The following is a 22,128-nucleotide window of genomic DNA, read 5'->3' as shown; positions in this document are numbered from 1 at the left end:
GGACAGATTGTGGGTGGATGGGGGGGGAATGGGGTACTGCTGAGGGGCTGGGGTGGATGCTGGGGGGTGTGGGACAGCTCTGGGGGTTGGGCAGATTGTGGGTGGATGGGGGGGGAATGGGGTACTGCTGAGGGGCTGGGGTGGATGGTGGGGGGTGTGGGACAGCTCTGGGGGTTGGACAGATTGTGGGTGGATGGGGGGGAATGGGGTACTGCTGAGGGGCTGGGGTGGATGGTGGGGGGTGTGGGACGGCTCTGGGGGTTGGGCAGATTGTGGGTGGATGGGGGGGAATGGGGTACTGCTGAGGGGCTGGGGTGGATGCTGGGGGGTGTGGGACAGCTCTGGGGGTTGGGCAGATTGTGGGTGGATGGGGGGGGAATGGGGTACTGCTGAGGGGCTGGGGTGGATGGTGGGGGGTGTGGGACGGCTCTGGGGGTTGGACAGATTGTGGGTGGATGGGGGGGAATGGGGTACTGCTGAGGGGCTGGGGTGGATGCTGGGGGGTGTGGGACGGCTCTGGGGGTTGGGCAGATTGTGGGTGGATGGGGGGGAATGGGGTACTGCTGAGGGGCTGGGGTGGATGGTGGGGGGTGTGGGACGGCTCTGGGGGTTGGGCAGATTGTGGGTGGATGGGGGGGAATGGGGTACTGCTGAGGGGCTGGGGTGGATGGTGGGGGGTGTGGGACGGCTCTGGGGGTTGGACAGATTGTGGAGGGGTGATGGGGGAATGGGGTACTGCTGAGGGGCTGGGGTGGATGAAGAGGGGGAGGGCCCGGGGTGCAGGGGGAGTTTGCTAGAGTGGGGCACAGTTTGGAATAACAGGGAAAAGGGGCGATGACTTTTTCGATACTGAACACATTGAACACAGAAAATGATCTAGACCAGCCAGATACAATAAATAGGCCCCCCGCAGTCTGTGTCAGGTAGCGGGCACCTGTCGCCCCCTTCCCAGAAACACTTGGGGGTGGGGCAGGGGGAAATAGGTTGATTTTGGAACTAAACTCTGCTCCATCCCCCATCCCGGACAGTTATTAATGCATAAAGATTTACTCAAGGTAAAAGGATCTTTGTAATTTCGTGTCATCTGTGCATGTGTCTTTACTAGTCCTGCTCCGTCCTTCCCGCGCCGCCCGGTGCAGATGGGGTGGAGGGGGGTCTCGAAACTCATCCTGTAGTCCCCCCCCACGCCCTTTCCTCTCCCTGCAGCCGGGCAGTCCCCTCCTGGCCCCAATGCTTGCCTTCACGCCATCCGTCGGGTGGTGTTTCTCATTTCTGTCCTCCGTCTCCGCTCCTTAAGGCACCAGAGCCGGCGTCGGTGGGATCGGCGCAGGACCCCCGTCTGGGGCGGGTGGGTGAACCGGAGCCATCCCCTCCACACCCCCGGGGGAGTCAGTCCTGCGCCCCGCGGGCCAGACGAAATTGCCACCCCTGCAGCCCGCCCCCTGGGGCCCGTCTCAGACGGTGCTCTCCAGCATCCACTCGGTGCTGCTGAAGGTAACCCGGCGTTGGCTCAGCGGGCAGTCCTCCGCGTTCAGCTGGGACGTGGACATGTGCCTTTTTGTCCGTGCCCGGCGTGGGTAGCTGTGGCTCTGGAACAGAGCATAGTCCCCGTCAAAGGAGTGACGGTGGTGGTGAGTCCTCGAAAGCTCCCGGGGAAAGAGGCCCACGCTGCCCACCGTGGCCCGGTGCTGGCTGCCAGGCCCGCTCTCCCGGAGGAGACCCAAGGAGCCGGTCACGCTGCCCTCGGGTGGGCCCTCCTCTGAGGACAGCAGGGCCACAGTCTGGAGGTCGGCACCCGGCTTGGGGTCTCTCTTGTCCAGTTCGGGGGCGGTGGGTGTGTCCTTCTTGGGCTCCGCCTCCGTAGGCTCCGCCTCCGTGGGCCCAGCCTCCTGGAAGGTCTCGTATTTGTCCTCAGCGGGCTTGGCGGCTGGGGGCTGCCCGCCGTTGGTCTGGGAGTAGACGTTGCTGACCTTGGCTTTCTTGGGCCCCTCATGCCCGCTGTGGACCTTGTAGCGGATCATGAGGATGATGATGAAGACCAGGACAGAGGCGACGATGATCCCGCCGATGATGATGATCATGGTGCCGCCCAGGAACTGGGTGTGCAGGGCGTGGCACTGGGTGGTCTCCCCCTCCGTGGTGAACTGGACGCAGCCCACCACCCGGGTGGCCGTCAGCGCCGTCACCCCGTCGTCGTAGACGGCCAGCACGCACAGGTCGTAGGCCCGCCCCGCCGCCAGGTCATTCACCAGGAAGGCCCTGCTGGACGGGGGGATCATCCTGGGGGGAGGTGGGGAAGACACTGGTTAATCGCTGGGATAGCCCCTTGCCCCGTAACTCAGGCCCCAGCCCCCTGGCACCTCCCAGGGATGTGCCCCTAACCCTATAAAGCTCTCTGGGGTAGGGACCATCTTCCTGCTCTGTGTTCATACAACACCTCACACCATGGGGTCCTGGCCCCGAACTAAGGGCCCCAGGTGCTAACACCCCTAAAAGTGATAAAATATACAGCGCCTGCCACAACAGGACCCCTAGTTATGGGCCAGAACCGCACTGTGCTAGGCGCTGTACATTTTATCGCTCTTAGGGGTGTTACAGTAACACCTAGGCACTCTATTTATGGGGCAGGACCTATTAGGTGTATTACAGTAGACCCAAGGATCCAACCCCATAACTAGAGTGCCTAAATGCTACCGTAATACACCTAGTAACAATAAAATGTACAGCACCTAGCATAATAGGGTCCAGGTCCACAACTAGGGCTCCTACATGCTACCATAATACACCTAATAGCAATAAAATGTACAGCGCCTGACACAATGGAAGGCCTAGTTATGGGCTGGGACCTGAAGTGCTACCATAATACACCTAATAGCAATAAAATGTACAGCGCCTGACACAATGGGAGGCCTAGTTATGGGCTGGGACCTGAAGTGCTACCATAATACACCTAATAGGAATAAAGAAATCAGGTTCAGAGAAGTGCTAGATCTGGGCCAGTTTCGTCGATCTGTTTGTGTCATGAAAATCAGCCAAGTAGTAATAATAATTCTGAAGATGTCGTAAGTTTCTTTTCTTTTTTGACCTTTCGCTTGGAAATTTCCGTCAAATTTAAAACATACAATAAAAATCCCTCACATTGGAAAGAAATTGATTTCTTTGACCTGACATGATTTTTTTGGTTTGCTGAAAAATTCAAAACACATTTTAATTTCAGTTGGTCTGGAATCAATTTTTCCTCCCCCCACCACCAATTTTTTTAAAACTGCCAGCGAACCAAACAATCAGTTATTTGTACAGCTACTTCTGGTCCATGACAGCCCCCACACCTCACCCTAGAGGGAGCTGCCTCTCACTGCTGAGCACCCTGTGCTCCATCCCAGAGGTGGCTGCACCTCAGCACTGGGTGAGCGCTTCCTGCGTAAACAGCTGTGATGCCCTGCCCCAGAGGTGGCTGCACCTCAGCAGTGGGTGAGCGCTCCCTGTGTAAACAGCTGTGATGCCCCGCCCCAGAGGTGGCTGCACCTCAGCACTGGGTGAGTGCTCCCTGTATAAACAGCTGTGACGCCCCATCCCAGAAGTGACTGCATCTCAACACTGGGTGAGCGCTCCCTGTATAAACAGCTGTGACGCCCAGTCCCAGAAGTGACTGCATCTCAACACTGGGTGAGCGCTCCCTGTATAAACAGCTGTGACGCCCCGTCCCAGAAGTGACTGCATCTCAACACTGGGTGAGCGCTCCCTGTATAAACAGCTGTGACATTCCGCCCCAGAGGTGGCTGCATCTCAGCAGCAGAGGGAGCAACTCCTGTACTTACCTATGCACAAAGAGTAATGTCACACACACAAGAGTGTCACAACACATGTGTGCGCACAGTAGTTGCTCACCCGCACGCACACACACACTGGGGAGCTCACACACACACAGGGTAATGGCTTATCTCACACACACACTGGGCCGGCTCTACAGTTTTCGCTGCCCTGGACAGCTAAACATAGAAGCTGATGCCGAACTGCCACCGCCGTGGAAACGGGCCTGCCGCCCCAAGGGCGCAGGGACTGCCCTCCCCACCACCTGCCTGCGGCGGCAATTTGGCACGCTGCTTGGGGGCAAAACAACAGGGACTGCCACCCCTTGCAGATTGCTGCCCCAAGCACCCGCTTGGAATGCTGGTGCCTGGAGCCAGCCCTGGAGCCAGCCCTGCACACACACACACACACACACACACACACACGCACTCTACTGTCCCTGTTTTCAAAGGATGCAGAGAAAGCCATTAACCCTTTGTAAATCCCCTCCATCAACTCCCACCCTATGCCCCCCACCATGCTCCCACACCCTGCTGACCCAGCCGTTGCTAATCGCACCCAGGAGTGGAGTCACAGGGCCTGGATATGTGCAGCCTGCTGGACTGGAAACCCCTCCATCCCCTGAAACAGATACCAGGTGCATGGCCACGCTTTCTACTGGTGATAACCAAAGGGTTTGGTTGCCATTCACCTCAAAGCTAGCTGGGATCATGCCACTGGAATGCAGCCACCTCTGGGGTGGAGGGCGACAGCCAACTGGTGCACACGGAAGGGGGAATCTTGGGCAGAGGGGTCTGGATCTGAAGCAAAGCTGGGCCAGACCTTTAGCACCTTGTAAGCTGTGGAAATTGAGCCAGCAGTGGTGGGATTTGAACCTGTCACTCTGAGAAATCTAATCATACAGAGCCAGATAACTGGAGCACAAAGCCTTCTGTCCTGCCCCCCACCCTGCCTGCAGCATTGCTGCTCCTGGCCCGGGTTCCCTCGGAATTGTGGTGAGCCACAGCTCCCTCCCCCCGTCTCCTGCCCACGGAAATTTCCAGCCAGTGACGCTTCCCCTGCTTTCCACGGCATTTCCCCAAGGGCAGAACTGAGGGAGACCCCCTGGTGTTGACACAGGGCAGTGCAGATGGGAGCTAGTGAGCAGAGTCTCTCCGTATCCGGCCCCTCTCCTATCCTTCCTCTGCCTCTGGCTGCACTGAGGTCAGTGGGGCTACCCGTGGACAAGAGAGGCCAGTTACACCCAGTGCATCACCCACTCGTTCAGTGGTGCATACTAGCTGGGGGTGCTAGTAAGAGGATAACAACCTGCTACTGCCACCAGTGGTTCTTCTTTAGCACCTGCTTCTAATGCCCCTGGTTCCAGCCCTGCTGATGACCCGTGGACCCCATCCGCCAGCCCAGCCCTCACCTGTACACCAGTGAGTCGTCCAGGGAGCTGTTATACTGAATCTGGTACATGCGAATGCCAGGAATGTGCCGCTCCGATGGCCAGTGGATCACCACCGAGGTGGAGGTCAGCTCGGCCGCCACAATCTTCTTTTCCAGGTGGTTCTTGGTGTCGTTGGCACCCGACTTGGTGGAGGTGGTGATGTCGGACGAGCCGGGGTCGGGCTCCTTCATGTGGCCCGTGTTGTTAACCAGCAGCGGCAGCGGCACGATGCAGACCTCCACGGGGGCCGTGGCCTCGCCGGCGGCGTTGGAGGCGATGCAGGTAAAGACCCCGTTGTCCTTGAGCGTGGTGATGTGCACCTCCAGCGTGCCGTTGTCGTAGACCGTGGCGCGCGTGGTGTTGTGGATCAGCTTGCCGTCGGGTGCGATCCAGTGGATGGAGGGGTCAGGGTCTCCCACCGCCTTGCACTTGAGGCTGACTCCCTGGCCCTCCATGATGAAGGCCTTGGTGGAGTACTGGCGCGTGATGAGGGGCGGCTCGCAGATGAACTCCTCCTCGGAGATGGACCAGAAGTACTTATCCATCAGGTGCTCGGGAGAGGCGCAGGTCTCCAGGTCGTCCTCCCGCGTCAAGCGCCGAAGCCAGAGCAGCTCGCAGTTGCAATGCAAGGGGTTGCCTCCGAAGCTGATGGTCAAGGTGGATGGGTGGGAGCCCCGGACGTTAGCCAGCACCTGAGCCCGGAGGAAGAGGTTGTCCGGGGGCAGCTTCTGCAACCGGTTGGAGGTCATGTCCAAACGCACCAGCTTGTGGAGCTGGGAGAAGGTGCCCTCGGCGATGTGGTCGATGAGATTATGATCTAGGGTCAGGGTGTTCAGACTGACCATCTGCCCGATGGCCTCCCACGGCAGCGTCTCCAGGTTGTTGTAGGACAAATCCAGGTCCTCCACGGTGGCCAGGAACTCGTCGAAGGAGGCCGGCTGGATGTTGCTGATCTGGTTGTTGCCCAGGATGAGGTGCCGGAGGTTGCCCAGGCCTTTGAAATGTTCGTTGCGGAGGGAGGCCAGCCGGTTGCTGTTCATATGCAAGGCGCGCAAGGCACGCAGGTCGGCGAAGGCGTAGGGCATTACCTGGCTAATGGTGTTGCGGGAGAGGGTCAGGTGCACCAGGTTGGTCATGTTGGAGAAGTCCTTGCGCCGGATGATGGTGATGAAGTTGTCCGTCAGCCGCAGCTCCACCGTGCGCCGGTCGATGGATGGCGGCACGAAAAGCAGCCCCGTCTTGGCGCACAGCATGGTCAGGGTGGGCGAGATGTTCTGGCAGATGCAGCGGCCAGGGCAGTGCTGACCCTTCGCCATGGTGCCAAGCATCAAAAGGGGCAGGAGGAGTTTTTCCATGGTACTGGCCCTCGCTTCCTCCCAGCCCGGGCTCTGCAGGCAAGAGGCACAAAAATCAGTGGCGACAAACCTACAGTGGCAAATTGCTTCCCAAGCGCTGTCCCCTTCTACTGGCCCATCTGAGTATTCAGGCGGCGGCAGTCCGTTCCCTAGAGGCAGCTGTGTCTCAGCGCTGGATGTATAAACAGCCTCTGTGTCCCACCCCAGAGATAGCTGCATCTCACTGCCGAGCAAAGGATCTTTGTATAAAACAGCCCCTGTGCTTCACCCTGGATTCTAAAGCTCAGCTGGCAGAGGTCCTGTCCAAGTGCCCCCCAAGCTTGTGGAGCTGTGAGACCTGCAGCTTGATTCCTGTGACCGACGGACCCCTCTGGGATATTGTGTTTTTTTTAATAAGTGGCGCCCAAGGAATACAGCCTGGCTGGCCCCATCCCAGCATCACCAGGGGTGGAAAACCATGAGTCATGCCTCTAGAAAAATTGTGAGATCTTGCTTGAAAATCATGAGGGTTTACACAAAGCTAAGCTTCGCAGCAGATTCTGTTTTTCAGTCGCCTCCTGGTTTTTGAGACGTTGGGGTCCCGTTGCCAAGTTTTTCTCGGCCACCACCAACTTATTTTTAAATGAAAGCTTAAATCCTTACAGGATCTCGTGGCTCTAGGAGCTGGTGATTGAAGGAAAAACACCAGGCTTGGGATAAAATCATGAGCGGCGACAACACGGTCAACACCCATTGGGTCGCTTCCTCACACTTGATTTGTTTGGGATTTTCCATTTCTCCCCACATAAAAACCCTCCTCATTTCCCCTCCCCTCACCTGGACATTTGCTTTGTTTTGTTTTATTAGACAGTTGTTTGTGGTTTGCTGGGATTTTTTTTGTTTGTTTAATTTTGCATGGTTTGTCATTTTCCAAAACGAGACATTTTCAAACAAGGGATTTAAAACCAAAAAAGAAACAAAGACACTTTTTTTTTATTGGTGAGAGGGGGAGAATATCCCATCACTTGATTAAAAAAAATCATTTTTGGAAAATTTCTATCTTCAGAAACAGGGGGAAAAAAAGGAAACATTTCTGAGTCACTTCCCCCTCAGTATAACATTCTTTTAAAAAATCAGCCCCTCCGATCCCTCCCCTTTTCACAGATTTGAAAGTCAGAAAAGCCTGCTGTGAGAGTGTAGTTTGACCTACTGTGAGAATGTAGTTTGACCTGATCTAATACCCTGTCCCAGGGCATCAATCGTTCTATACAGTGGGCGAAATTCCATTTCTAATCACGGCCTGTGGGTTGTACCTTTCAGGGTCCACGTTCCCCCCAATTTACCGTTGGCACAGACATTTGCTGATCTTTGTTACAAATGCAACCTCTCACCCCACCCCCCGCCAGTGCCCAGAACAAACAGGGACCCCTCCAGTCTTGGTCAGGCCCTCTACGCACCACTGTCATCTATCTAATAACAGAATTACCTTGAGACCAGTCCATGACCAGAGGTGAAGACGCCCTTAAAAAAAACAAAAACTCCCCTCCCCACCTTTTCAGAAAACCCTCAAATAGGAAAAACTGGGAAACCTTCAGATCCTTAAATACCAGGTTCCTTGTGGCCCACACACAGTGCCTCAGTTTCCCCACTGTGCTCTTCAGCCATAGGTGTGACTTGATTCCTCCCACCAAGCTGCTTCAGAGAGTGACCCTCACCCCCCGATTCTGGGGCAATGGACTGTGACAAAGTGGGAATTTTCTGTCATATTTTTATGAAGTCGATGTGTGACTCAGTTTCCCCTATTTTTCACAAGGCTATCGGAGCGGGGAAGGACTGTTGGTTCTCCGGGCAAGTACAATGTTCCCGTCACATCGCTGCTCACATTTCTCTGAAGTAGATAACAACTCCACCTGAGGCAGGAGGCGCCTCCCACATGACGGATAAGAAGGGACAGGACAGACGGCTACAAAGCCACGAGGTGGGGAGGGAGAAGGGCGATGAAGAGCTTTGGCTCACCCCGTCTCGTCACCCAAGGGCGAAGAGATGTTGGGCAGAAAGAGGACAAATTCCAAGCCAGTTCCTTTCCACATGCCACGCCATTGGCCTGTGGAACTCACAGCCACATGAATCCCACCCAGGGCAGGAGTCAGGGATTGCGCAGGGCTCGGATATGAAGAATAGCCAGAGTTAGAACAGCTCATGCTGCCAAGGATGAAAAAGCTGCTCCTGCTCCTGCTCCAGCGCAAGCCCACATGTGGGGGACAGATTGTCCCCCATCTGCCACTTACCCTTCTTCTGTAGCCAAGCACACACCCTCGCCCTGGGAGATCTCCCCAAAAAACATCCCAATGCACCCACACAATCTTTCTCCAGTGACTTTCAGGCGCCCAGCAGGAGCATCAGGGGCTGATGCAAACCCTCGGGGCAATGAGAAGCAGCCGCACTCAGGCACCTGGCTAGCCCCTCATCCTATCTCCATGGGGTGGAGGGCGGCTTTGACCCACCTGTATTCCCCACCCCACCCCGAAGTGTCTAGCCGCGGCCCTGCGCTGTGCTGTCAGCCTGCACCCCCGGCAGGCAGACTGGTGATGGGATCGCAGCTGACAGCTGAGATGAGACTTTTATCCGGAGCAGCCGAGTGTGACGGCTCTGAACCGGGCCCAGGAGACGGAGACGACTCCAACCTGGCCCTGGCCCCCACTGGCCACCCAGGCTCAGAGCTGGTGCCTCCTAGAGGGGAAAGGCCCCATATTCCATTCCCTGCTCCTCAACATTGCAGTTTCTGAGCATCTCCCAGGCTGCAGTGTATTTATTCACACTACCCCAACCCCACAGGATCCTCATTGTACCGATGGGGAAACTGAGGCACAGAGCAGCTGCTCAAGGAGACTCATCTGTGGAAGAGCTGAGATGCTAGCGCCCTAAGCCCGGCGCCATCCTGCCGCTCAAATGCAGCTGCCCAGCCCAGCTCCAGGAAAGCTCTTCAGCAGCTGCTTAATGTGGACCGGTTTCAGGAAAGACCAGAATGCAACCCAGGAGTTCTGATAGCCAGTTGGCTTGGCTCAAACCTCTACACGCCACTCCCCTCCCGGAGCCAGGGATAGAACCCAGGAGTCCCAGTTTCCAGCTCCCCAACTCTAACCCATGCCCCTCCCAGAGCAAGGGATAGAACCCAGGAGTCCTGGCTCCCAGCCCCTCCCCCCGCCAGTTCTAACCCACCAGACCCCAAGCCCCTCCTGGAGCCAGGGATAGAACCCAGGAGTCCTGGTTCCCAGCCCCCTCCAGCTCTAACCCACCAGACCCCAGGAGTCTTGGTTCCCAGCCCTCCCCCAGATCTAACCCACCAGATGCCACATTCCTCCCAGAGCCAGGGATAGAACCCAGGAGTCCTGGTTCCCAGCCCCCTCCAGCTCTAACCCACCAGACCCCGGGAGTCTTGGTTCCCAGCCCTCCCCCAGATCTAACCCACCAGATGCCACATTCCTCCCAGAGCCAGGGATAGAATCCAGGAGTCCTGGTTTCCAGCCCTCCCGCTTCCCCCCATTCTAACCCACCAAACCCCACACCAAAACCCAGGAGTCCTGGCTCCAAGTCCCCTCACCAGCTCTAATCCACCAGACCCCACGCCCCTCCCAGAGCCAGGGATAGAACCCAGGAGTCCTGACTCCCAGCCCGCCCGCGATCTGAACCCTAGAACACTGCTCCTGTGTGCGGACAAAAACAACCACTGCTGTTGCCAGGCAGATGTGGATCGAAGTCAGCGGCCGGCTCTGAGCCTTTATCTCTCTTGCTCTCCCCAAGGAGAAGAGAATCAATTACACCGAGTGAGAGAGAAATGGAGGGGAAGAGAGAGAAATGGAGTGAAAGAGAGAGAAATGGAGGGCGGGGGAACAGGCTACAGTCACTGCCCTGCTAAGCACAGCTGGTCAGTCACAGCCCCTCCCCATGGCTGGGAGCCAGACCCTCCCCCCACTAACCCAAGTGCCCCCTCCCAGCACCTTATCATGGAGGAAGATAGGAGCTACAGAGGGCATTGCTGGGGCTTTTACTATGGCGGGGGGATCACAGGCTCAGCTGCCATGGAGCACCCACTGCTGGCCAAGCCTGGCGGTGCAGGCATGCCCTGCCTCAGTTTCCCCTCCCCCAGGTGTTTGGTCTTCCTCTTGGCGTGCAATCCCCTCCCAGGGCAACAGGCCAGGCAAACAAACAGTCGTTCATCCAGCCTGCTCAGCTTTCTCTTCACCCACTTCCCACGCGCAGAGGGGCTCCTATTCAGCCTGGCCATGCCGGGGCAGAGCCCTGACTCCCAGCAGCCCTTCCCCCAGACCAGCACCACTTACTCCCTTCCCCATAGTTCCTTCCCCCCCCACCCTGCATTCTCCTCCCTTTGATGAGTCCCAGGCATTTCTCAGGCTGGCTGAAACCCCAGTTAGTCCTGGCTCTCAGGCTGGCAGGCAGCAAATTATGGCACAGACTGGGCTGATTGTTCCTGGCTGGCTACCCCAGCACACTGCCCCATTATGTGTGTGTGTGGGAGGTAGATACCGAAAGAGCATTAAAGGGGGTTTTATTGTGGTGGGGGGGTATGAGTTGAAGAGAGCATTGTTTGCTGCTATTGTGGTGGGGGGGTTACAAATGCAGTGCTGGCAGGACTTGTATTCTGGCGGGCAGGTCTGAGTGTCAAACAAGAGCCATCCATGCCTTTCTGCTGGCATAACCCTGGCCTGGGCCCGGCAGTGCTGAGGGGCAGTGCCTCTACTGGGGTCCAGCCAGATCCCCTGCTAGCCCCGCAGACACTTCCCAGACTGGGGTAGCTGTGTCCTGCCAGCCGCCGCTCGGCTAGCCGGTGGATGGCACAGCAGGGACACAGCCGCCACGCTGCACCCATGGGTGCTTCTTTAGACACACATCTTAGCCGGCCCATGTTCACAGTCTGCCGCACTGACGCCTCTGTTTATGGAGGAGCTGGGACAGAAGCACTCTCCTCCTCACCCGCTGTTCTCAGGGGCTATAGTTAGGAACAGAACCCAGGTCTCCTGACTCCCAACACCCCCTGCTCTACCCAGTCTGGCTTCCCGACCCTTCCATAGACAGAGTGGGGTTTGCGTCTCTTTCCTGAGGTGCGCCCCCTCCTCAGCCCGTACAGCTGTCTGCAGCCCTGAGCCCCAGAGATAGGACAATTAATTTTTCATAAGGCTTAACGAGCTGGAAGTGGGAGCTAGCAGCTCCTCGCAGCGGCACTGGCACTAATCTTGTAAGCACGATAATGCAATCCCGTAAAATACCAACAAGTGGAGTAACGAGGCAGAGGAGGGAGGGGGCGCTGTCCCATGATGGATGGAAGCAGACTGTGTGTCATAGCACCTATAACGCAGACATCATTCTCGGGGGAGGGGGTTCTCCATGATGGCATAAAAGGCTCCTCCCTGGGGAGTGGCTTTGGAATCGAATAAAGCTAAACAGATTTAAGGCCTCTTTAACTCTGAATCAGAGCGTCCACACAGGGGTGTAATATGGTTTAACTAATCTACTTTAAGAGTTCATTTGGATTAGTTTCCCCTATAGACAAGCAAGGGTCTGTTGCAGTTTGCTGCCAGTGCAGCGTTTGGATCCTCTTGGAACCTGGACTGCCAGCCTGAGGAGGAGTCACCCATGCCAGCTGGGACACAGCCAGATAGGCAGCCACCACCTAACTGTTCTAGGGCCTGGGAAGTGGGTTATCCTTGGTGCCTTCTCTCTGACATTGCTTCATTTCCTGTTGGCATTTCCCGCCGCAGACCCCTTCAACGGGCCATCAGGCTGGTTAACATGGCACTGATCAGCCAGGGGGCAGAGGGTTCACACAACAAACCTGCCACCCTCCTCCGTTCCAAGACAGGGCCCTTGAGCTGTCTCATTGGCTTAGACAGGCAGCTCTCTGGGGCAGGGACCGGCTTTGTGTTCTGTGTCTGTGCAGCACCTGGCGCCCTGGCCCAGGAGTGGGGGTGCCTTGGTACTACTGTAATACGCCTAATAGCAACAAAAATGTACAGCTCCTGGCACCATGAGAATTTGGTGCACACCTGGGGCTCCTAGGTGCTACCATAATACAACTAATAGTAACAAAAATGTACAGCATGTAGTACCATGGAGGCCGGGTCCATGACTGGAGTGCCTAGGTATTACCATACTATACTTAATAGTAATAAAAAGGCACAGCTCCTGGTACAATAGGGCCCTGGTCCATGCCTGCAACTCTGGGTTCTAAAAACCCTGGGTGACAGATTTGGCCAGACAACCAGGAGTCAAACATAGAATCTTCTGATTCCAATAATCAATGAGGACAATGTTGTAAAGTATTGGCTAGATGCCCACCACTGTGGCTGGCACCCCAAGGACTGAACTGGGGTCCTCCAGGGCTAACAGCATGAGTGGCTATGGCTTGAGTTAATGCTTCCAAGGGAGGGCCGTCCCTGACCCTCTTCTGTGCAGCTATCACACACACTTGCCAGTGGGTCACCCCAGAGTCTAGCCTAGCAGTGATGCAGCACATTTCTCAGAGAGGCGTCCGGGCGGCTCCCAGCGCGATCGTGCCCTATACAAGCTCATCAGGACGTGCCCAGCGTTCAACTATAGAATCATAGAAGATCAGGGTTGGAAGGGACCTCAGGAGGTATCTAGTCCAACCCCCTGCTCAAAGCAGGACCAACCCCCAATTAAATCATCCCAGCCAGGGCTTTGTCAAGCCTGACCTTAAACACCTCTAAGGAAGGAGATTCCACCACCTCCCTAGGGAACCCATTCCAGTGCCTCACCACCCTCCTAGTGAAATAGTGTTTCCTAATATCCAACCTAGACCTCCCCCACTGCAACTTGAGACCATTGCTCCTTGTTCTGTCATCTGCCACCACTGAGAACAGCCGAGCACCATCCTCTTTGGAACCCCCCTTCAGGTAGTTGAAAGCAGCTATCAAATCCTCCCTCATTCTTCTCGTCTGCAGACTAAACAATCCCAGTTCCCTCAGCCTCTCCTCATAAGTCATGTGCTCCAGCCCCCTAATCATTTTTCGTTGCCCTCCGCTGGACTCTCTCCAATTTTTCCACATCCTTCTGCAGTGTGGGGCCCAAAACTGGATCCAATAGTCCAGATGAGGCCTTACCAGTGCCGAATAGAGGGGAATAATCACTTCCCTCGATCTGCTGGCAATGCTCCTACTAATGCAGCCCAAAATGCCGTTGGACTTCTTGGCAACAAGGGCACACTGCTGACTCTTAACCTGCCTTCTCGGCATGGTGGCGGGTCTGCGCTTGCTCAGCGCTTCTCCTCTCTGGTCATCGCGCCGAATGCTCCTTCTGCCTGGCAAGCACAGAGCCTGTGAGGCCCATGCCACACTTGCTCCCGGCCTGCGCCAGGCCCTGCAATGCCCTGGGCTCACCCTGTGCAACCCGGGCCCATCTCAGGCCACGCTCACACCCCAAATCTGGCTATGCCCCTCCCTTGCCCTGCCCCCACCCAGCACATGGCACGTTGGCAATTACCTCTCCTCAGGAATTCATCCCGCCTCCCGCCGGGCATGCAGGCCTCCGCCGCCACTGCCTGGGGAGAGAATGAGAGAGATGTCAGCAGCCATCCTGCCTGCCCCCATCATCACCCTCCCCAAACCCAGGGGCGAGGGGCATGCAGAGGTGGGCGGGGCCTGAGGGCGAGGTGGCCCGGCCCACCCCACAGCATAGTGGCTTACAGCACCCAGTGCCACACCTCGGTACTACTGTAATACACCTAACAGCCACAAGCGTACAGCACCTAGCGTCTTGGGGGCCTGGGCCACGACTCGGGTGCCTCAGCACTACCGTAATACACCTAACAGCAAAAGAAAATATACAGCACCTGGCACAATGGGAGCCTGGGCCATGACTGGGGCACCTGGGTGCTAACCTGATCTCCAGTCCTTTCTTCCTGGGGACCCTGCTGGGCCCCTTCTGCCCCTGCCCCTTTTGGTCCCTGGGAGATCTTATTCTGCCCATCTTCAGGGTCAGCTCCAGAGACCGACCATGTTTTCCCCGTGCCTGCCTCTCCCATCAGGAAGAATCATGCCCACCCCTCAGCTGTGCGTTAGGACAGAGCCTTGAACAACGGGCCCTGACCCCGGGCTCAGGCCCCTTGGTGCTACCGTGACACGGACTACAAGCAACAGCAAGAAAAACCCACGTTTCTCTGGGCCCGCTCACACCCCATCGTCACATTCTCGAGACCTCCTTCCCCATCTGCTGTTTCTGGAGCCCTTTCTTCAGTGGGGGTTGCGTGTGTGCTCTTGGGTTGGTCTGCAGCAGATAAGAGCCTACTGCCGCAAGCGGCTGGAGGAGTCCCTCCCTTAGCCCAAGCAGTGACGGCTGGAACACTGCGCCCTGGAAGGCTCAGGTCTAACCTGCTGAGGCAGCTTATGATGGTGGGTGTGTCATTTTCACCCTTCCAGTGCTTGTAGACATTGTCTGTCCTCGAATCTCTCCTTCTACACATCCAGCCAGGGGATCCAGCCATCCCCAGTATCTCTCCATTCTTCTGTCTGTGCAGGCATCTGCCTCCAACCAGCCACAATAGTTCTCTATTGCTCTAGCTAGCCAGCCAGCCATCTCTTTATCCTTATATCCACCCTTCCATCCATCCCTCCCCAGTCTCTCTCCATCCATCCATCCATCCTATCCTCCTACCTCTCTCTCCTCCTACCCACCTATTTATCCACCTCTCGACCTATCCATCCATCCGTTCATCTCTCTTTCTACCTCACCTTCCATCCCTGGTATCTCTCCAGCTTTCCATCCATCTCTGTCCAACACCTATGCTGGGTTGACCCCAGGTCCTGCAACGCCATCCAGGTCCTGCAAAGCCCTCACAAGCACAGCACAGCTGCCCTGGGCTCGTCCTGTGCAACCTGGGCCCATCTCAGGCCACGCTCACACCACAAATCTGGCCAGGCCCCTCATTCGCCCTGTCCACTAGTTATCCATTGCTCTACCTACCCGTACACGCATTAGTCCATCGCTTCATCATCCTTCCATCCATCCTCAATACTTAACCATCTCGATCTATCCCTCCATCCTTCCATCCCTCTCTCTTTCTCCATTCATCCAGCTCTTCCCTGGCTTTACCTAGCCATCCATTCATCAGCCGCTCTAGCCTTCTTCTCGACCTTCCATTCACGCACATTTACCTATCTCTCTTCCTATCCATTTATTTATAGTATCCGTCCATCTCTTTATCCATCCATCCATCCACAGGATTTAACCATCTCTCCGTTCATCCTTCCACCATACTTCACAAACTCTCTTTTAGTCTACCTATTCCTTTCCCCCCTCCATCCCGATGCTTTGACCTCTGGTGGGCATCTTAGACCTTTTTCCCCAGACCTTCCTCTCCCTCACGCACCCTGTGCGAATTGGGACCATCCAGAAGTGTCTCACGCTCACCTCGTACCCATGCCAATGATGGCACGAGGGGGCCAGGTGACAGGGCCCTTTGGCTCATGTGGGGCAGGAGACATGGCAGGGAAAGGCGGGCAGGCGGGTCGGCTTTCCCCGTTGGGAGAGGGCATCCAAAGCTAGGGCCACTCACAAGCTCTCTCTGTGAGGTGCTTTGAAAGCCGCCGTTGGCACATGCCGGAGAAGATTCCAAGCTGTGTTCCACCGTTACGTCACAGTCCCCGGCTGGCAGTGCCACGGCACAGTGCCGGAGATCCCGCATGGCTCAGCACAGCGGGCGCCAGCTGCATGCGCGTTTGAACGGCAGCACCTAAAAGTGCTTGCTGGAGCCTGCGGCGCTGCCCGTCCCAGAGGGGCGTCTAGTGAGCACAGGGACCCACTGAGAGCCCGGGGACATGACAACCCCCCTCGGACCAGGCGATCTTGGTTTCAAAGGCTCTGGGAACAAGGGCGAGGGGAGGGGGAGCCAGCTTGCAAAGGCAGGGAGCTCCCACCTCACCTGCTCTAACCTGAGGCAAAGACAGAAAAGGAGCGTTGGAGAACAGAGAGCAGGAGGAGACGGGTTGACATGAGTGTGGTTAGAGCCCGGGGGGCTGGGAGCTAGGACACCTGGGTTCTGTTCCCAGCTGTAGGAGGGGAGTGGGGTCTAGTGGTTAGAGCTAGGGGGCTGGGAGCCAGGACTCCTGGGTTCTCTCCCCGGCTCTGGGAGGGGAGTGGGGTACTGGTGGTTGGAGAGGGGGCAGCCGAGAGTCTGTCCTTGTGGGAGCTATTCCAACATCTCCCTCTCTGTGCAAACGTAAGCAAGTCACTTCCCCTCTCTGTGTGGGGCTGTGCCCCTTGGGCAGAGCACGGCATCAGTTTCCCTAGGGAGTGTCCCCCTTCCGGGGAGGCTGGCCACTCCTGGGTCAGGGAGGGGGCACAGCAGCTATATTTAACAGGCAAATTCCCATCCCCTCCCCGCCCCATTCCAGAACAGGGGCCTTGAAAAACAACCCCATGCTCTGTTGACAAGATACTGAGGGGACTTGGGTGGGCAAATTGTGGTAACAGTGTCCCCTAGTGCCCTTCTGGGGCATTGGGGGCTGCACTGACTGGGAGAGGAGAGCGCCCCCTACCGAGCCCCCCGCAGCACTGAATCTTTGGCAGAAGAGCCCTGTTCTTCTCCTCCAGCACGGCCAGCAGGGGCGATAGAGTTACTGGCTGTGGCTTTGTGCTTATGTCAGCTTGTAGCTCGGCAGCCACCGGCTCTGGGCACTGTGTGCCGATATCCAGGGCTCCCACCCAGGGCCCTGAGCGTCTCGGAGCTGAGGCCAGAACCCGGCCCTGCTGCGCTGGCAAAGGGGCCCTGGGAATTGAAGGCAGGCTAGAAATAAAGGAACCCATGACCCCAGCAGCTCTCCGCTGAACCCAGGGCAGCGGGAGGTAAATGCATTGGGCCCAAAAGCAAAGGAAACAGGCAACAAACAGAATTAAGCGGGTTTCCGACTGCAGTCCCGCTGGGGACCTCTAGAGGGCGACACGACCCCCCCGATGTCAGAGCAGCTCTGGTCCCACCCAGCAGGGGGTGGTGGGGTTGATCTAGACCTCGCTCTGGCCGCGGAAGCGGCGAGGCCGCACAGACAGAGCCGTGGGAATTAGACGGGGACTGTTGGGCTGAGGGTGGTCACGGGTGGGGACAGACCCAACCAGCGCCGGTCCAGTCCTGGGAGCCGCGGCCTGGGGTCACCGGGAGATAAAGCTGCTAAGCCCATGGGACGGTGAACAGCCAGGGGGGCTTCAGCAGCCCCGAGATTTTACATATTGTCCAAAAGAGGGCACGGCTGCCTAGTACCAACTACGAGAGCAGAGCGCTCGCTGCTGAGACCCCTCCCTGCTCCCTGCCGCCCAGCAGCCCCTGCCGAGCACCCGCCTCACCACCTGGCACCCCTCGCCGAATCCCCACCACCTGGCACCCCCCGCCCTGCTCCCCACCACTCATCGCCCCCCACCAAACCCCCGTCCCGCTCCCCACCACTCAGCGCCCCCCGCCAAGCCCCAGCCCTGCTCAGTGCAGCCCAGCACCCTCCATTGAGCCCCTGTCCCGCTCAACGCAGCCAGGAGCACCCTGTCCCGCACCCCAGCACCCCCTGCCAAGCCCCCGCCCCGCAGCACAGAACCCCTTAGTGAGCCCCCACCCCACTCCCCGCAGCCCAGGGACCCCTGCTGAGCTTCCGCCCCGCCCCCTGCAGCCCAGCACCCCCTGCAGAGCCCCTGTCCTGCTCCTCACAGCCCAGCACCCCCTGCAGACCCTCCGTTCCATTCCCCACAGCCCAGTGCCCCCTGCAGAGCCCCTGTCCTGCTCCTCACAGCCCAGCACCCCCTGCAGACCCTCCGTTCCATTCCCCACAGCCCAGTGCCCCCTGCAGACCCTCCGTCCCACTCCTCACAGCCCAGGGCCTCCTGCAGAGCCCCCGTCCTGCTCCCCATAGCCCAGCACCCCCTGCAGACCCTCCGTCCTGCTCCCCACAGCCCAGCACCCCCTGCAGACCCTCCGTCCTGCTCCCCACAGCCCAGTGCCCCCTGCAGAGCCCCTGTCCTGCTCCTCACAGCGCAGCACCCCCTGCAGACCCTCCGTCCTGCTCCCCACAGCTCAGCACCCCCTGCAGAGCCCCCGCCCTGCTCCCCATAGCCCAGTGCCCCCTGCAGACCCTCCGTCCCACTCTCCACAGCCCAGTGCCTCCTGCAGAGCCCCTGTCCTGCTCCCCATAGCCCAGCACCCCCTGCAGACCCTCTGTCCTGCTCCCCACAGCCCAGTGCCCCCTGCAGAGCCCCTGTCCTGCTCCTCACAGCCCAGTACCCCCTGCAGACCCTCCGTCCCACTCTCCACAGCCCAGTGCCTCCTGCAGAGCCCCTGTCCTGCTCCCCATAGCCCAGCACCCCCTGCAGACCCTCCGTCCTGCTCCTCACAGCCCAGTACCCCCTGCAGAGCCCCTGTCCTGCTCCTCACAGCCCAGCACCCCCTGCAGAGCCCCTGTCCTGCTGCCCATAGCCCAGCACCCCCTGCAGACCCTCCGTCCTGCTCCCCACAGCCCAGCACCCCCTGCAGACCCCCCGTCCTGCTCCCCACAGCCCAGCGCTCCCTGCAGACCCCCCGTCCTGCTCCGCACAGCCCAGCGTCCCCTGCAGACACCCCATCCTGCTCCCCACAGCCCAGCGCCCCCCGCAGACCCCCCGTCCTGCTCCCCACAGCCCAGCGCCCCCCGCAGACCCCCCGTCCTGCTCCCCACAGCCCAGCGCCCCCTGCAGACCCTCCGTCCTGCTCCCCACAGCCCAGCGCCCCCTGCAGACCCCCCGTCCTGCTCCCCACAGCCCAGCGCCCCCTGCAGACCCTCCGTCCTGCTCCCCACAGCCCAGCGCTCCCTGCAGAGCCCCCACCCCGCTCCCGGCAGCACAGTGCCCCCTAGTGCTACACTGGGGCACTGGGGCCAGCACTGAATGCCAGGGGAGAGGACCCGTAACTGAGCCCCCGCCCCACTCCAAGTCACAGCACCCCCTAGTGCTCGGAGCAGCGCGCCTTCCAAGCCCCCCCAGCCTTCCCCCCAACACATGTCCCAGCCGCTCTGCAGCCGGGGTCTGGCCCCGCTTAGCAGGACAGCTGAACCCAGTGGCTGCCAGAGAAGAAGGCCTCAGGCACAGGGCCAAAATCTTCCCTCCTACCCCCCAAAAAACCCCAAACAAACTGTGAACTCCCTTCGCTGGGACCTTCCAGCTGCCCGGGCTGGGTGGGGAGAGGGGAATACTACAGCCTTATCTGCTGGGCTGGGAGGTGGATTTAATATCCTAATCCTTATTTAGCTTCCCGGCTCCCTCCTCACCAGAGCCGCCAGCTCCAGGGCCCTCGGTCAAGCCGATGCGGCTAATGCACCTTTTATTCAATTTCGGCACTAAGGCGACGCGATCGTGGGAGGGTGATGGGGGGGCTGGCAGAGAAGGGGATCAAATGAGTTGTTTTTTCCCCTCCTATTGTCACCAATTCGCTCGCTCTCGCTGGCATAAAGAGCTCCTGATCTGCCTCATTCCCAGAAAGGCCCTTTTAGCCCAAAGGCTCCGAGCGCCAACCAGCCAGGGAGGGGGGTCAGAGCCCTGCTCCCCCCATCCCGCCGTGGCTGTCCCTACACGTAGGATCCAGAAAGGGGACGTGCCGGCTGCTTCCTGGAGCTGCGCAGCGCGGAAGCTAATAGGGAACCCGCCAGCCCCACTGACTGGTACCGCCAACCGGACAGTCAGCGGCCTGGTCAGCAGTGCTGACCGGATCCACCAGGATCCCTTTTCGACTGGGTCACCTTACTATGGGCCCAGCCCTCACCCAGCCCCAGTTCTGAGAGTGGGGCTCCTCCCTCCACCTGGCACTGCCCGCGGGGGTCCCTGCTCCCCTGCCACCAGGGAGAGGGGCTAAGCAACCCCACGAAACAGGCTGGGTACCAGGCTGCCGAGCATGACCCCCTCTCCTGCAGGCCCAGATCCCCTGCCCCTTCACCCCCCGCTGGCCCAGACCCCCTGCCTCCCCTCCCTGCCCGGACACCTCATCACCACTTCTCTCCTCACCCTCCCCTCCTTCCCCATCCTCATCCCAACCTCCCTTTCCTTCAATTTCATCCCTTTCTTCCACCCCAAACACTTTGCCTCCACCCCCATCACCCTAATCACTATCCTCCCCCTGCCCCTGGCACCGTTTTGGGCATCCCTCTGGGACGGGGGGGGGGGTCTCTTTCCTCCTGCTGGGATGGGAAGCCCAGAGCCACCAGCATTGAGGAACAAGCCAACCCCGGTGGGTGAGATCCCAAATCTGAGGGATGACCCCTTGAGCCCTGCTCTCCCCTCCCGCCCCCATGGGCTGCCCCTTCTTCCTTTCCCCGCTGTTTCCAAGGGGGTGGGGGGACGGGACACACAGACGTGTTGGGAATAGCGCAGCGGGCCCCGACTCCGCCTGACATGCTTTGACTCCAAATCAGCGCTTGATAAAAGTGAGATTGCTTGTCGCCAAACAGAGCCGCCAGCTGCCGGAGCAGCCCCCCCGCACCGTGCACAGCCTGTTAATAATGCCGCCCCCGCAGCCAGCCACCCAGGTGGCCGCACTGGGGGAAGGGAAGCCGGCTGGCTCCGAAGCCTGGATCACACAGCCCTGGCTAAGGAGCCAGCAGCATGCACAGCTAGGGTGTGCGATGCTGCAGGGAAGAGAGTGGGGGGTGCTCTCTCCTGGTAGTGAGGTCTGCCCACAATGCCCCAGCATGGCACTAGGGGGCGCTGGGCTGCAGGGGGGTTTCTCCCCACCAAACCAGCAGCGAGAGGGAGACACCCCACAAGTCCCGCACAGAACCTGTAGCCCACACACGACGATCCACCCCTCCTTCTGCCGTGTCTCCATCTTCCTGCAGTAGCTTTCTCGCCATCCGCTGCAGGATCTATCTTTTGACCCTTTCATAGAATATCAGGGTTGGAAGGGACATCGGGAGGTCACCTAGTCCAACCCCCTGCTCAAAGCAGGTCCAATCCCCAGACAGATTTTTGCCCCAGCTCCCTCAGTAGCCCCCTCAAGGATTGAACTCACAGCCCTAGGTTTAGCAGGCCGATGCTCAAACCACTGAGCTATCCCTCCCCGATGGCCACAGAAACTCAGCTCCTGCACTGAACTGCAGACAGACAGACATCAGCTGGGAATCCGGCCCTGAGAGTAAAACGTTCCCATCACTGTCATCCGAGGGGGAACATTTTACACCAGTTTGCCTAGGTGTAAATGATGGTACAAGGGCGATGGACAATCTTACCTTCATTATGTGACTCTTTGCCAGCTTCCCCTAGAATAACTGGGGACCCCTGTGTGACGTTATTGATATAAACTGGGACCATACAGAACATGGGTTGCAAGCAAGGTCCTGTAGTAGCACCAAATCCTATGTAAAGGGGGTCATATAAGGTGTCTAAGACCAAGTTATGAGTTACTGGTTATGATTTTGCTGTCTGTATGTCTGTATCATTATGTAGTTGAAGTTATAAGTATTGGCTATATACTGTCTGTATTTCAAATTGGTGCTGCAGTTCTGGGTAACACCTCAGACA

The 22,128-nt window shown here is 58.3% G+C and overlaps 1 protein-coding gene across 2 annotated transcripts in view; it reads right to left on the bottom strand.

Moving 5' to 3' along the window:
* Positions 1 to 666: 666 nt before the first annotated feature.
* Positions 667 to 22,128, bottom strand: part of LOC127037036 (leucine-rich repeat and fibronectin type III domain-containing protein 1-like) — a 50,231-nt gene continuing 28,769 nt past the window's right edge. The window contains exons 2-4 of one of the 2 annotated variants that reach the window (XM_050928451.1): positions 14,095 to 14,152; positions 5,222 to 6,630; positions 667 to 2,280 (exon numbers count right to left, since the gene is read on the bottom strand). In XM_050928451.1, the coding sequence (XP_050784408.1) occupies positions 1,455 to 2,280; positions 5,222 to 6,597 (2,202 nt within the window). In that variant the 5' untranslated portion in view covers positions 6,598 to 6,630; positions 14,095 to 14,152 and the 3' untranslated portion in view covers positions 667 to 1,454. The remainder of the gene's footprint in view (positions 2,281 to 5,221; positions 6,631 to 14,094; positions 14,153 to 22,128) is intronic. The other variant, XM_050928452.1, reaches the window with a different exon arrangement.

The sequence above is a fragment of the Gopherus flavomarginatus genome, chromosome 18 (assembly GCF_025201925.1).
Source record: "Gopherus flavomarginatus isolate rGopFla2 chromosome 18, rGopFla2.mat.asm, whole genome shotgun sequence".
NCBI classification, from domain to species: Eukaryota; Metazoa; Chordata; order Testudines; family Testudinidae; genus Gopherus; species Gopherus flavomarginatus.
This window is presented reverse-complemented; position numbering and strand designations above follow the sequence as displayed.